Here is a 14,669-nt window from a genome sequence, read left to right as displayed (position 1 = left end):
TAAGAACCCTCCGCCAAATGAGTTGTAACATGCATGAAATACTTATTTGGTATCATTTCTTTATTATATGCATTCAAAGTGAATGGCTTGAACGTTAGACGGTCAGCTGGAATCCCAAACACTGACTGCCCCAGGGTTTTACTTTAGCCCCCCCCCCCCTCCAAAAAAGAAAAAAAAAATCCCGGAAGGCAATTTAGTAAAACTGTTCTGGCAGGCCAATCCTCCAGATTTATATTTCCCGTGGCGCCTAATCACTTAAGCTGCCTTTTAGTTGACCAAAAATTGACTTTTTTTGAAAACTTGTCGATTTTGAAGGCACTTCTATTTTTCAGTCATTCAGAACGTATGATGATTCTTTTTTTCCCGATTTTCCGCAACGGTTGAATCGAGTCAACCTGACTTGCTTTCGTTTGTGGAAGAAGTTTCACGTTTCGTCCAAATGGCTTCATCAGTTTATCTTTCCAGGAAAGACCACAAAAACAGTAGAAAATCCCAACAACAACAACGACAAAAAAAAGTCCAGTTGCCATTCAGTCTTTGCGGATTGTTGTGACCTGAATGGAAGCGGAATCGACAGACCTTTTTTTTTTGTCCTCCATTTTCGATTGTTGTGTGTGTTGCTTTAGCGTACGGATTTGTTTTCATATCATTTGATCACATTTGTACTTGTGTTTGTGTGGACAAAGCCTGTTGTCGTTTTCATGTGAATTATGAACTGCATGTTGCCCACCCACGACTACCCTCGAAGACCCGCCCCCGACGTCCCCCACACCCCCGCCGTTGCGCTCACCTCCAGCATGTTTGTCGTCACGTCAGAAGTTCTTAAGTTATTGTCATCGTCATCGCCTGTCCACCCGCCAGCCCTCCCCACACAGGCACACACACACACACACACCCCCACCACCTCCTCATGATCCATTTTCTCAAAAACCCTGCGGTTCTTCACCTGATAAGTGGTAGCAGTTTGGACATTTTCACGCCAGCCCGCAAAGGTTATTTAGAGCGATCCCCAACCCGACAAGGGAAACACAATGTCGGCGGGACGTGGGCACCACCCGGAGCAGACGGTCTGCCACCCGATGCCGGGAATCCAAATGCCTTCTTCCTGCAGCACAACTTGTTGACTGACGTCACAAAGTGCCCCACAAACCACACCAACGCACACACACGCACATAATGGGGGCAGTGGTGGACATGGGCAGGATTTGGAGTGTCTAGCCTGAGTTTATGTGGGCAGCCGAGTGGGCGGGTCAACCGCGGGTGTCCCAGATGATTGAGGTGAGTCTTACGAGCTTGAGTGAGGGGCCCCTGTACGCTAACAGTCAGCGCTAAGTGCCTTGATAGAGGCGTGTCCCCCGATAATTCCCTCAAAAGAGATTCCCTTCAAGGTGAAGGATGCTTAGAGTGGGTGTCACCTGATGACAAAATGTGAGGTGCCTTTCCAAGGGGGCTCCCTCAGACAATCACAATGAGGCGACAATAGCAGGGGTGTGCCCATTTGACAGCAATGAGACTGAAGTGAACTTCAAAGGGGGGGGGGGTTTCCCCCACATGACAAAAAAAAGGAGATCCTGTTATGATATAATGGTGAGCCCCCCCCCCCCCCCCGCATGTTGCAATTGAGTGCTCACGAGAATGAAGAAGGTGCCCCCCCCACATGGCAGTGATAGTGAGTTGCACTTGGCAGGAGACGCTCCCTGGATGATAGCGCCAGGTGGTGTTGAAAGGGGGGCGCCCCAGATGATGAAAGTGAGGCCCCTTTAAAAGCGACTGTCCTCGTTTGATTTGCTGAGCTTGAGGAGGTGAACGTAAACAAGGTCAAAGGTGTGCCCCCGGGTGATTGCGGTGCGAGCGAGGCCCTTGCCCCCCACATGATGGAGGTGAGTGCGAATGTGAGCAACGGGGGCGTTCTGACACGGCTGGGTAGGCGCCAATGAGTGGGAGGAGGCGCCTCGAGGAGGGCCCGTCCCCCGACGGAGGTGAGCGTTCACGAGCCGGCATCACTAACGGCTTGTCGTCCCCCCCCCCCACCAGAGGAGGCAGGAGGAGGAGTACTACACCCGTCTGGAGGCCGAGCGGCGCCGGCAGCACGAGGAAGCCGAGCGCAAGCTGCTGTCGCCGGATGAGCCGGCCGGTCTGTATCGGCCCCCGCTGCCCAGGGACTACCAGCCCCCCGCCCCGCACAACCCTACTAACAACCCCCCGCCACCCCCGCAGAGAAACACCTCCTACCTCAAAACGCAGGTGGCCTCACCTGACACTCTCTACACGGCCAAGTTCATTGCCTACGCCGGCGACGAGGAGGACGAGGAAGAGGGCGGCGGCCAGTCAGGTCAGCTCAAGCTGTCGGCCACCCGCAAGTCGCACGGCGACCTTCCGGCCGCCGGCGCCGCCCCCCCGCTGCGCCGCGGACGGCAGCAGCCACCGCCCACTGCACGCAAACCCCGGCCGCTCTCGGACGGCATCTTCCTGTCTAGCTCCTTCCAGCCGCCCAGCGCCAACAACTCCAACAGTACAGGGCCACCCCCCCTCCCCAGCAAGCCCGGCGTGGGCCCCCCAGGAGGTGTGAAAGGTAGAAGCAGAGTAATAGCGAGAGGGAGAGAGAGCCCGCCACAGCGCCCTCCGTAGGCCTTGGACCTCCCTCTCAATCGCTCCCGCCCTTCTAGTCGTCTAGAACTTCTTCTAGTTCATCCTCCACTTTTTGTCCTCTTTGTACGTCCTTCATCCAGCCGTGTACGCACACAAAAACACTCTTACCCACTCAACTGCTTGCTGTGGTTAGTGACCAAGTACCGGCGCAGAATCTAAAATTGGCAAATCATGAACTGCCCTTGGAAATCTGTTTGCCTCCAGCCCTGATTTTGTGGGCTCCCTCTAGTGGGACGAGAAGGAATAATTGCCAAAGCACAATTAATTTGAATGAGACTTTTGAGTTTTAATAATGTTAAAAAAATTATTTTCAACATTTATTTCTATTTTTTAATGCACAATACATTTTAATTGGAATCATTTTAACTTTATTTTTATAGTTGGTACTTAGTGTAAAATGTTTGAGAACCAGTGGCCGATAAAGCTTAAATCCAAAAAACAACCATTCACGCTCACAGTCACACCTCGGGACAATTTAGAGTCCTCCATTAACCTACCATTGCATGTTTTTTTGGAATGTGGGAGGAAATCGGAGTCAAACTCACAAAATAAAAAAATCTGTGACCTCGAGAACTTTTGTAAGGTAGTGTACAGTGTATTGCAAACAACTCAAATTTTGCTTGAGCATTGACTGTACCCTAGCCGTTAAAAGCCGAGTCTATGTTAACTTCCACCGCCTCAAAAAGGATTCAGGGCCTTTCTCTCTCTACGTGGGGGATCGGCTTAAAAACAAAACAAAACAACATGAACAAAAACGCACATTAGAGATGCCTTAGGGACTTCGGACAGGTTAGCAAGAAATGGCATAAGCCAAAAAAACCCCCCCAAAATTGCTGAATTTTTTTGCAGATTTTTTTTTTTTTGCTGAATTTTTCTGTGAATTCCATAAAATCAACCAAAATGCGGCAGAACATATGCATATGTCGAACACATTTGGGAAGAAAAATTCCAGCGGAACTTTTTGTGTGTGTATAGCGTGCTTGGGTTCAAATTTCCCTCCCTCTCCACCAGTCAATCAGATGGTTTCTGTCGGTGTGGGTTGTTTTCTCCCCCTTCTTCACATTTTGGGGGTTTTCCTTGTCATACTCATGAGACCTCCAAACCCCACCCCAGCCACGGTCAGCCAACAATAAGGGGGAAAAAAAAGAAGGAATCGATAATAACGCCTCCACCTTTCGCCATAGATTGACACCCATGACAACCAATCAACTTCTCGACCAATCATAGTACTGTTGGTGTTGTCGCTTTCGCCTGCCGCTTGGGGCCCTGCCCCTTTTTCCTGCCTCATGCACCTGCTGCAAACCCAAAACGCTTCTCTTTGTCTGCTTTGCTGCCACCCGCTGGTGATGACTTGCGATTGCGGGGAGGAGTCAGGGCGACCGTTCAGACCACAGCGCCTCCCGGTTGCCCTTTAGGTGTCAACATTTGACACAGCTCTTTGTTTTCAACCATACGTAGTATCGATTGTTTAGTCCCCTACAGTGACTTTCTTGTACAGGCAAAACCTCGAGGGGGGGTAAAAAAAAAAAAAATCATTTTGCGCAAAGTAGACTCGAAATATTGCAGTACACATCCATCCATTCACCATCGATTATCTAGCTAAAAAATAACGCCCCTTTTTTTCCATTCGTGGGACTGGTAGGATTGATGTTTTGGTGGTTGCAGACAAAGAGAAGCCTGGCGGCGTGCTAGCTGCTTTTTGGAGGCCAACTTTGCTTGTAATACACTCGGGCGAGATCCCGCGGCCACTAACTCCACTGCGAGCTCGCTTCGCCCGCATGCGCGTTGCATGTGGGCACCGCGCCGGCCACCGATAACGCTCACCATGCGCTCAGCGGCCTTGGCATCTTTTTCCCGTTTGGACACTGGGCATACGGGGCTTTTAGCGGCTGCTACTTGCCGGCGCCTCTTTCTTTTTCACGTCTTCCGCCGTCCTGTGAGCATCAAAACAATTGCTCATACTCAAATTGGCTTTTTCCGGAAAAGCGATCACGTGGCGAGCATCTGCTGGCTGCTCGCCTGTTCACTGATGAGGAATGAGCGAGCAGGCCGCTCGGCATGTCGTCATGTCCTGGTGAAGCAGCATGTGGCTGAAAAAGACCCAAGCTTGTTTACTTGCAAGTCGGTTTAAAACTGGGTTGTTGAAATACAAATTAAAAAAAATTCATTTGTAATATTAGCATTCTTTTTTAAAATTATACATAAAGTTTTTTTTTGTAAATAATGTAGAATTCCTCTGCAATTTCTCCTTCCTTCGAGGGAATAAACTAGAATAGCAACTTTTTGCAATTTCAACTCGGGACAAAAGTTCAAAGCAGGTTGAAGGTGACCTGGATGTGGAACCGGCCTGCTTCTTTGTTCTCTTAACTCTTTAGTGAATGTTTGCTACTTTCCAACTTGACGTCCTAGCTCTAGAACTTTGTTGACTTCCTCCTTCCTTGCGCTTGGTCTGCTCTGTCTTCTCAATAATCTCGAGCGTTTGACATCGACGCGGAACCCGAAGAAAAGGTGACGGCTACGTTGCAGGCCAGCATACGGCGGCTTTTCCGCGGGTTCGCGTGATGTCACAGTCACATGCGTGAAACGGTTCTGACCCGCTCATGTCACCTGACAGGATTCAACTCGTACACTGGAAACTCGGCAGGAGTTGTAGGATCCGGAGAGTTCTACAAGGACCCAAGGGACAAATGGACCAAGAGGTGAGTTCCTTCCTTCCTTCTTTCCTTCCTTCCTTCCTCTGCCGCCGCTGCCAAAGTCCATCAAGACTTCTTGAAGGCAAGATTGTTATTGTGGCTGCCAAATCAATTACTTTAAGGAAAAGACATGAAATATTTTCCTTCCTTTTAATCTGTTCACTCGCAAGAGGTTTTGAAGGCTCATACGTATGAAATCTATTCTTGCCAGGATCCAAACAGATTAAAGGGTTTGTCGAGCTTCTTTCCATTCTTTAGCATCCGCTGTCAATGAAAGGGTGGTCCGGTGTAGGAGTGGTTGGCGCGTCGACCTCACAGTGCAGAGGTCGCGGGTTCGATCCGGACTATGGTTGTTTGTCACTGTGTGCCCTGCGATTGGCTGGCAACCAGTTCAGGGTGTCCCCCGCCTACTGTCCGAAGACAGCTGGGACAGGCTCCAGCACGCCCGCGGCTCTTGTGAGGAGAAAGCGCATCAGAAAATGGATGGGTGTAAATGAAAGAAAATGAGCTTTTTGTAAATAGTGATCTAAATCTGACGCCAATATTTTTTTTTTTTGTCATTGAGACTATATCACAACAAAAGCAAGTCTGAGAAAAGTGTTTGGATGGCAAAGTAAAGCTGGCTGTTCACTTTGCTATTTACCGTGACACATCCGCTATTTAGAGCAAACATTTACATCATGCGTTGCGAGTATCAAGTACCTCAACTTGTCCAACTTCCAACATGTTGGCATTTCTGTCCCTCGTAATCTTGATCTTTGACTCAAAAACTGCACGGGTGTCCGTTTATCATTGACAATAAAGTTGTATCCAATCCAATCCAATCATTGGTTTCATGAAAACTTTCACAGACAAGCCAGGTGACACCCTCTTGCATGCCCCGCTGCTGAAAAACATACGAGGTGGCAGCGAATGAGGTGAAGGAATAAATCGGCGAGGGCGTTAAATGGAATGTCGTTGTGATGTGCAGTCAGGAGCAGGAGAACATCCCGAGCGGCGGCGACGGCGCCCCCCCCGAGAGTTTGACGTTCAAGGAGCGTCAGCGTCTGTTCTCCCAGGGCAAGGAGGTGTCCAACAAGGTGAAGGCGTCACGCAAGCTTATGGAACTGGAGAACGAGCTGAACACCAAGTAGTGAGACCACACCACCTTTTATTTTTATTTTATTTTTTTAATTGAAATCATTGGAGCTGTGGATGCTTGCAGTGACTCTTTTTTACCACTTCTTGCCCTTTCCCACCACAACCACCACACTTGTACGGAGAAGCACTGTAAAAATGTTGTAATTCTATCAGCATATTCTATTTTTTTGTTGGTAAAATGGTGCTGGAAGGAGGGAGGGTACCGGCTGGGAAATAAGCAAGTTTTATGCTCATTTAAAAAAAAAAATTAAATAGCTTACAGAGATTTTAAGTGGTTAGCTTTTTTTTTTTTTTTGCCTCTCAACCAACAGATGACGTTTTGACTTTTTTTTTTTTTTTTTTTTTAACTCGACACTGTTACTTCATTCCATATCGAAGGCAGACACCACCATGTTAATGTTTTCTTTTTTTGGGGGGGCGTATTTTATGGAAATTGTGGATCTCCAAGTGCACAACTTTACTGTAAATAATTGCCACTCGGACTACTGTACAAGCCCAAAAATGACACGAAGGTGACAAAGGACCAACAAAAGTCTTTGAAATGTTTCTGACCTTTATTTTAACGAAATCTGTCGTCTGTTTTTTTTTTCCCTGCGGTGAGACATTAATTTGACAGAGACGTTCTTTTGTGCAGCATACGCACACGCAGACAATAAGGCCATTTTCAGTGTTTTCATGGCAAAACTGGTTTCACATCCGTTGTTCGCACCTCACTTGCTCCTCCTGGTTTGGGTTTGGCGGATGAACAGAATCACTAAACGGTTTTCATGTTTAGCCTTGTTTTATAAATCATTATTAATAAATACAGATTTTCCAACAACTGCAGCCTGCCAAGTGTTATCTTTTATTAGAAACACCAGACACTTCATTAGGTACACAACTCCAGTACTTTCCAATACAAATTGTTATTTATTTGTAAACATTTTATAAGGAAAGGACTATTCAATTTTTTCCAACTGATGTAATTAATACCTTAATTTCCCCTCTGGGTATCAATAAAGAATGTCTAATGGGTTTTCAGTACAATCAACAAAGCAGGCGGTAATTTAAAGTCTTTTAATGAATGGTTTCATACGAACATACAATGCCACTTCTCACATTTTAAATAAAATGGAAACATGAGTATGAAAATAAAATGAAATAACTGTAGCTTGACTAATCATAAATCCAACCAAGATTTTACCAGAACGAGTGAAAGCACATATAAATTTGTTAGCTGAAGCTTTGCTGTACGACATAACGTTGACGCTCACTTCCATGTCGTGTTGTCACTGCAGAATGCCTGAGCCAAAAGAGAAAATCAAAAACGGTAAGTCAGAAATCTGAAATAATTGAACTTTCTGAGATGAGGTGTCACAGTGTCACAATGAGGAAGAAAATGAGAAACTAATCCTACGAACAAGACATTTCAAATTTGGGAGTGATTTTCTTACATTTTCTCCTTTCCATCTTCATGGCTTCACCAGAACCTTCTGAAGAGTCCCAACTAGTCGCTTCAAGTTCTGGACAGTGTTCTGCCTCCGCGCTGGCATATAGTCTATGTTGACTCTGCTCCTGAAACCTGAACATGTGCAAAAAAAGTGTGACTTTTTTTGTAGGATGAAGCACTTTAGACGACAGTGATTACCTGAGGCCCAGTCTGGCGTCCGTATACCTGCCGTGTCCAGCGGTCACCAGCTTTCCGGCAGCATGGACGCCATTCACCAGAAGGTCCGCAGCCCAACGCGTACTGGATAGTACCTCTCGAAAGACCACTTTAAGGCTGCAGTTCAAAAACTCTTGGAAGTAGATGGTGGCATCCTCCCTCCAGTGGTCGTCATCTCTGGCGGGGCTCACCCCCCTCAGAATGCAAGGATACACCATTTTGGGAATGTTGAGCAGACCCTCTGGGATTACCCTCAAGTTGATGTGATCTTGAGGAGCAAATTGTTCACAGATGCCGTAGTCAACGAGGTCCAGGACCCCACCGGATGAGTCCACATGTCGAACTTCAGCACGCCGCCACTTGTTGGGATCTGATCTGACCAAGCAGCTGGCACCGGTCGTGAGGGAAGACTTCGGAAGAAGAGGTAACTCTGACTCAGAGAGGTACTCCAACGTGATGGCCACTTTGTTCATGACAGGTAGCAAGTCCTTCAGAACCACGCAGAACTCTGAGGGAGTCGTCACCGAGGCGACAAATGCCGAGTATTCTTTATTGAGTGAGATGGGAGCAAAGACGAGCTTTCGATGGGGACTTGAGTTTGGGAGAAGTTGCTCATTTTGGCTTTCACACGGTGGCGGCAACAGTTGTTGGTTTTGCTGCAGTAACGGAGTGTGGGCTAATGGCGCGTTTGTACAGTCCTTCTTTCTGACACTGAATACCGATTTTTTCTTTGAAAGCTTCTTCCTTTTTGACCTCATTTTAATGGGCCTCTTACTTTTTGTTTTGAAGGTTTCACATAAGGCCTCGGTCGGTTTTGTATCCGTAACGCGGGTCTCAAATGTTCCTTGTTCATTTTCTGTGACTTTCAGGACAGTCCGATCCCAGATCTTGACGTTGTCATTCGTTTCCAAAGTACATGCAGGAGCATCTACTCCCTCCGGGGGTTTTAAACTTTGTTCATTGGGTGCATTGTCATCGTCAATTATCTCCATCTCTACTTCCCAGTGAGTTTCCCATTTTCGGACAAAGTGAACCATGAGGGGTTTGCCCATGACGGCGTCGGTGAAAGCAGCATCGTCATCGTAAAGGCTGAAGTCCACTAAGCTACATCGGATGCTGAATGCCGGCAGAGAAAAGTATTCCTGAGGCAAGGTGTAGATCTCATCTTTCTCGACGACTGCAGAGTTTCCGTAGTCCAGGAAATCCACCTTGAATCTGGACTGGCCCTCGTAGGCCCTGACGACGGCACGGTAAAGAGCCGCGTCCTCATCGTACCGCGCTAGGACGAGTTCGTCGAATCGCACCGAGACGGCGGCCCTCAACGAATGCTCGCTCATCGAGTTGATTTCTCCAACCATTTTTAAGATGGCTGCCTCCTCCTCTGAGAGCTGCAGAAAAAAGCGACTGACCGAGTCGATGTGGGAAACAAAACATAGCAAACTGCAATCTTCTTTCTCCTTCCTGTCTGGCAAACGTACGAGTGGAGGCTCCTTGCGAGCCGCAGGCACTTTGGTCTTTTCAACCTGCCGTTTTACATGGGAGACCTGCTCTTCTTCACCAGGTTTCAAAGTACAGCTTTTCGAGTTTGGTGTCCTCGCTGGAGTTTCATTTTTGGGATATCGACGTTGACGCCTGTTTTCAAAGGACTTAACATGCTCCTTCTTTGGCCGTGGTCTCGGCCAGTCATGAGCGCCTTTGTGTCGGGTGACTCTGGGAGAGTAATCAGCCGGCCTTAAATTCTTGCTCCTGGGAGCTCTTTTGTGATTTTTCGTCTCGTAGGTAAACCTCACAGTGGGCCGCGGTTTCGATGAAACTCTGCCAATGAGCTCCTTGACCTTCTCGTTGATGTTCAGATCACCATCAAAGAGCTGCACATCGAAGGAACCGTCTTGAGACTTGCCAAGGAGAATGGCTCGCACCTGCTTGTTGAGGACCGCTCCGTCCAGCCATTCCTTGACTTCCGTGTAGAGCTCCTTCCTGGACACAGAGGCCAAGTTGAACTTCAAAGCTTGAACGGGGGTGGATAACAAGTGATCGCAGCCTCTGGGAATGGACACCACATGCGTTTTCTCGGCAATACCTCGATTCCCGTAATCTACAAAGAAGACGCTGAGATGCAGCGGAGACGGTACGGTATGAACCAGTGCCCGGTACCAATTTCCGTCCAAATATTTTGCCAGGCATATTTTCGCCGGAGCATCTTCCCCACTGGCCCGCTTCATTTTCGCGATTGCCTCGGAGATGTTCACCTCAAGGTCCACGATGGCTTCGGTGTTGCGCTGGAGTTGACAGTAGATATCCCACTCCCCGCTGACATGAGTTACATAGACTTCTTCCTCGTCATTAGGCATTAAGCCAAAGGACGAGTAGACAAACTCCTCAGGACAGTCCAGCTTCTCTTTTGCCAGATGTTGGTTTGTGACAAACTGCTGAGTTCGGGTGTTGAAGAGCTCCACAATGTTCAAGGGTTCGCTTTTGTCATTCCGTTGCGACACGACTTTACACCTCAGGCTGCCATCGCCGTCGGAGATAAACCTCCTCAAATGGTCCGAAAGCTCCTCAGAGGTTCCAACCAATTCAGTCCACTTTCGAAGGCTGCATCGGAAAGCTTGGCCTTCTAGCTTGGCAACGTATTCGGGCATTATTCTCTGTAGCTGGTTGACCTGAACTTGGACGCTGACGCCGTAGTCTACCAACAGCACCTTGGCGTGGTCTTTCTGTCTCTCTTGGATGGAGGCCCTGTACCATCTCCCATCCTGTGGTGACTTTGCCACGCAACACGACTCCTCATTTTGGAGGGGAACCGTATGCAACGTATAATAGCGCTGAATTTTCCCCATCAGGTCCTCCATATCTGGAACTTTATCCTGCATCTGGCACCAGAAATCTGACGCCGAGTTGATGCAAGAGCACCGGACTGGGAACTCATAACCAGGTCGGACATCCAAGATCTTGAAGCTGGTAGGCATTGATGACTTTTGGACACATTTGTCCTCTTCTTCCTCGCAGGCTTCATTTCCACTGACATGTGATTCTCGAATCCCTTTACTTGTCTTCCCATCGTTCGGATTTTGCTCCATAGGTTTGACTGGAATGATTTTCCAGTATTCAGCTTGTCCGGAAGACACCATAAGCTGGCTGATGCTCCGACCGTTATCGCTTCCCGACCGATACAAATCGATGACGCACTTGTGTCGTGCGATCTGGACGATGTGGATGCGCAGTGCCTTGTCGAAGAGCGCCGCTCTGAAGAAGTCACAGTTCAAATGCGTCCACACGTCGTCCAAAGGCATCACGTTGACAAGAGTGCAGCAAAGGGCAAACGCGGAAATGCCGGCAAACGTCTCGGGAATCTTCTTGATCAAAGCGCGAGGAACCTTCTCAACATTGCCAAAGTCAATAAAGAGAACTTCGGCGCCATGCTTGAGCTCGTTTGTGACCACGCCTCTGTAGAAATGCATGTCTGCCTCATACAACGCGCAGCACAGCGTTCCGGGCTGAGGGTTCAGCAAAACATCACCTTCGAGCTTCACGCCGGCAAAGTGATCGGACATTTTGTTCATCATTTCCTGGAACTCGCCGTTTCGTTTTGTGGTTCGGATCCAAAAGTTGCTTGGATTCTGGGCGTATTCGAGGAAGCCCTCAAACACCGAGTGCACCTGTAGCTCCTCCTCTTTCAGGGTTTTCACCAGCTCTTGCCCTATGATGGTCTCGTACAACAGGTTGGCATCCTGAATGGCCGCATCTTCGACAGTAGAAAGGGGCTCCTCTTTTATTTGAGGAGGGAGCTCTCTCGTCACTTCTTCTGTCACATATTTATCCAAAGCACCGACTCCTGTGATCAAATAGAGGCACTGCTCCTCATCAAAACTATCGATCTGCACTTCTAGGACACCTCCGAGCAAGCCCGCCTTGAGGTAACTCAACTGCTGACCCACAAGCTCCTCGTCCTGAGACTTCCGAGCAGAGAGCGAGCACGGGAACGCCATGATGGGTGTCAAATACAAATCGGGTGGCAAGCTGTGGACATCCTCGACTTTGACCGATTCGGAGAATCCAAAATCCACAAACAAGACTTGCACTTCTGAGTTCATCGGGAGAAACTGGACAAAGCCTCTGTACCATTTGCCACTTTTGCCTTTCGCCGAGCATAGAAGCCCCACATTTTCTCGAGGGTGATATTTGCTTCCGCGTTCACTGACTGCAGCCAGCTTCTTGGACATGAGCCGAAGCTCGGATTCCTTACTCGCCATCTGACAGTAAAACAGGCTCGAGTGAACAGCGGCCGTCACCCGGACTTTAGCGCGGGTGCCGCAGCTCAGTCTGGGCCCGCAAAAAGGCAGTATTTCCTCATAAACCTTCAATCCGCTCAACTTGGGGCGATACATGTGTCCGCCCTGCTCGTTGACAAGCAGGTCGGGAAAGGGGTCGATGTTTTGTTTGAGCGGCACCCCGGTCAGCAACTCCACCAACAGCAGGAAGGTGTCTTTGTCCATATGTTTTCCAAGCCCTTGCCTGACCAGCTCGTTGTTGATGTCAGGAATATCCAGCAGGAGAACTCTATGCGGCAGGATGGTTTGGATGCAGCCGGTAAAGCTTTTCCCGATCAGGCTCGAGAGGAAGTCCACCACGCCAGAGGAATGGCAGGAGCTGGCAGGCACCAGCACGTTAGCGAGGAAGCCGCAAACAATCTTTGGAGGCCGGCTGAACAAATCGTTGGAGGATGAAGCTATGTGGGCCACGTCCACACTTAAGACGCTGCCGTGGTCAATGAGGAACACGTCCGACACGCAATCATTGCACCGCTGAACCCTTCCTCTGTACCAATGGGCTGTGCTCACGTCTTTGACCAAGCAAAACTCGCCGACGTCCACCTTTGCATTGGTCTTGGGCGTGTTCTGGATTTCCTGCTGAAGGATGTTGTAGTCCAGCTCGTCTGTGGTTAGGTATTGTCCCTGGAAGTGGATCAGGGTGGCTTCGGGGCTCCAGTCCAAGTGGGATAGCTTAAGGTCCACTGTCACCAGGGCACACGGCCCAGGTGGACCAGAGTCCAGAGACCTGGATAGAAACATTTTGATTTTATTGAAGTATGTTACCCATTCATATGTACCCCAAAAAAATGGTAGGAAGAGGTGGGGGAGCACTTCACAAACAAGCTAAAAATGTATTCATTGTGCTATAAGTCAATTTCTGAGAAGCAGTTAGAGAAACTAAACTTGATCTTATCAGTGACACAGCAAAACCGGTATTTGTGTGTATCAATGTTTTCCAAAATAGTGGCAGATGATTGCAAATGTCTTATTTTGATCACATACAAAAGATAATCAGTCTGATTTCATGAATGACTACAGAAAGCGGCGAAAAATGACTGTTGTGTGACAATTTTAAGTTAAACAGGGGCTCTGAATGACTATTAAAATAGATGACTCAATTAACTTTGCCTCCTCTAATATCAATGAACTGTTTATAATAATAATACATCACATTTGCAAGCGCCTTTCATAACACTCAAGGACACTGTGTTTGTCCGTCTGTCTTGTACAGCCCCCAGTTGGCCAAAGCGAGCACACCAGAAGGACCAGCAATTTGGCCATTCAATTGCAATTTGACAAAAATGCTTGTTTAATTCCATTTGATGTCATTAATGGGTGTGTTTATAGCAATGCAATAATAAAGTATAACATTTTGGAACACTTTTTCCTCATTAAAATACACATTTCAGCATTTTTTTTTAGAGAAGGCGGAAAAGGATTATCGGAATTTTCATTCATTTCAATAGAAAAGAGGATTTGCAATATGACTGTGATCAGGGGACGAATTAACATTGTATCTCAAGGCACCACCATATACTATTTGGGGTATTTATAAGAAAACCACAATTGTACTCAATGGATGAATGAAGTAAATATCTTTCTGTAAAATTCTGTTCACATTTTAGTTAAGGCATGCATCACTTTGTATTCGTTTTTTTTTAACCTGTGATGTTGCACGTTCAACAATGACTGCATGGCTGCTGATTCGGGATGCTTCTTTCCCAAAGACAACCTATTAAAAAAAAAAGAGAAAAATATTCAATCACAAAAATATGGGCTTCAAATCAACATTAATTTATGAGCATGCCATTGAGCAGAGAGCAGATCTCTGCCAAGGCCAAACAATCAGCGCCTCATTGTACACATTCATTGATTTCTGTCTGCTGTACACGTCTACTCTGAACTTAATTCAGTCATCATTCTTTGATGGGGAGGAAAAACGTTCAATCGTGTTACCAAGAGTGAAATTAAAAATTCCTAACATCTCAATGTAATAACCTTTGACATTGTTCATTAGGGGTGGAAGATTCTCAACTGTGCAAACCACAGCAGCAACTGTAGTTAGCCACAATGCTAAACCTAAGCTAAAGTAACGTGAAATACAGTACTCCTACCTCAACCTGATGCTCTTTTTAAGAGAAACTCTCCTCCAGCGTTTAATGTGTGCCACTTGATAATTTGGTCGTGTTTTGTGTGCACTTTCCAACCTTTTATGTGACCATCACGAGC

At 47.5% G+C, this 14,669-nt stretch overlaps 2 protein-coding genes across 20 annotated transcripts in view; one reads left to right on the top strand and one right to left on the bottom strand.

Annotated features, from left to right (window-relative positions):
* afdna (afadin, adherens junction formation factor a) overlaps window positions 1–7,302 on the top strand; it is a 54,667-nt gene extending 47,365 nt beyond the window's left edge. For 7 of the 19 annotated variants that reach the window (XM_086101030.1, XM_086101020.1, XM_086101029.1 and 4 more), the window contains 3 exons: window positions 2,035–2,332; window positions 5,264–5,348; window positions 6,313–7,302. In XM_086101030.1, coding sequence (XP_085957156.1) covers window positions 2,035–2,332; window positions 5,264–5,348; window positions 6,313–6,475 — 546 coding nt within the window. In that variant the 3' untranslated portion in view covers window positions 6,476–7,302. Of the gene's footprint in view, window positions 1–2,034; window positions 2,573–5,263; window positions 5,349–6,312 lie in introns of those variants that run through there. The other 12 variants (XM_086101016.1, XM_086101017.1, XM_086101019.1 and 9 more) reach the window with 4 other exon arrangements.
* Window positions 7,303–7,562: 260 nt separating this feature from the next.
* Window positions 7,563–14,161, bottom strand: tdrd15 (tudor domain containing 15). The gene is made up of 4 exons (XM_086101034.1): window positions 14,104–14,161; window positions 8,110–13,185; window positions 7,916–8,043; window positions 7,563–7,764 (listed from the first exon to the last, which is right to left on the bottom strand). The coding sequence occupies exons 1-4, from the start codon at window positions 14,133–14,135 to the stop codon at window positions 7,751–7,753; spliced, it is 5,250 nt and encodes a 1,749-aa protein (XP_085957160.1). The 5' UTR covers window positions 14,136–14,161; the 3' UTR covers window positions 7,563–7,750.
* Between the last annotated feature and the right edge of the window lie 508 nt (window positions 14,162–14,669).

The sequence above is a fragment of the Hippocampus guttulatus genome, chromosome 20 (genome assembly GCF_054856545.1).
Source record: "Hippocampus guttulatus isolate MCC_2025c chromosome 20, RoL_Hgut_1.0, whole genome shotgun sequence".
NCBI classification, from domain to species: domain Eukaryota; kingdom Metazoa; phylum Chordata; class Actinopteri; order Syngnathiformes; family Syngnathidae; genus Hippocampus; species Hippocampus guttulatus.
Note: the sequence above shows the minus strand (reverse complement) of the source record. Positions and strands in the feature narration are given on the sequence as shown.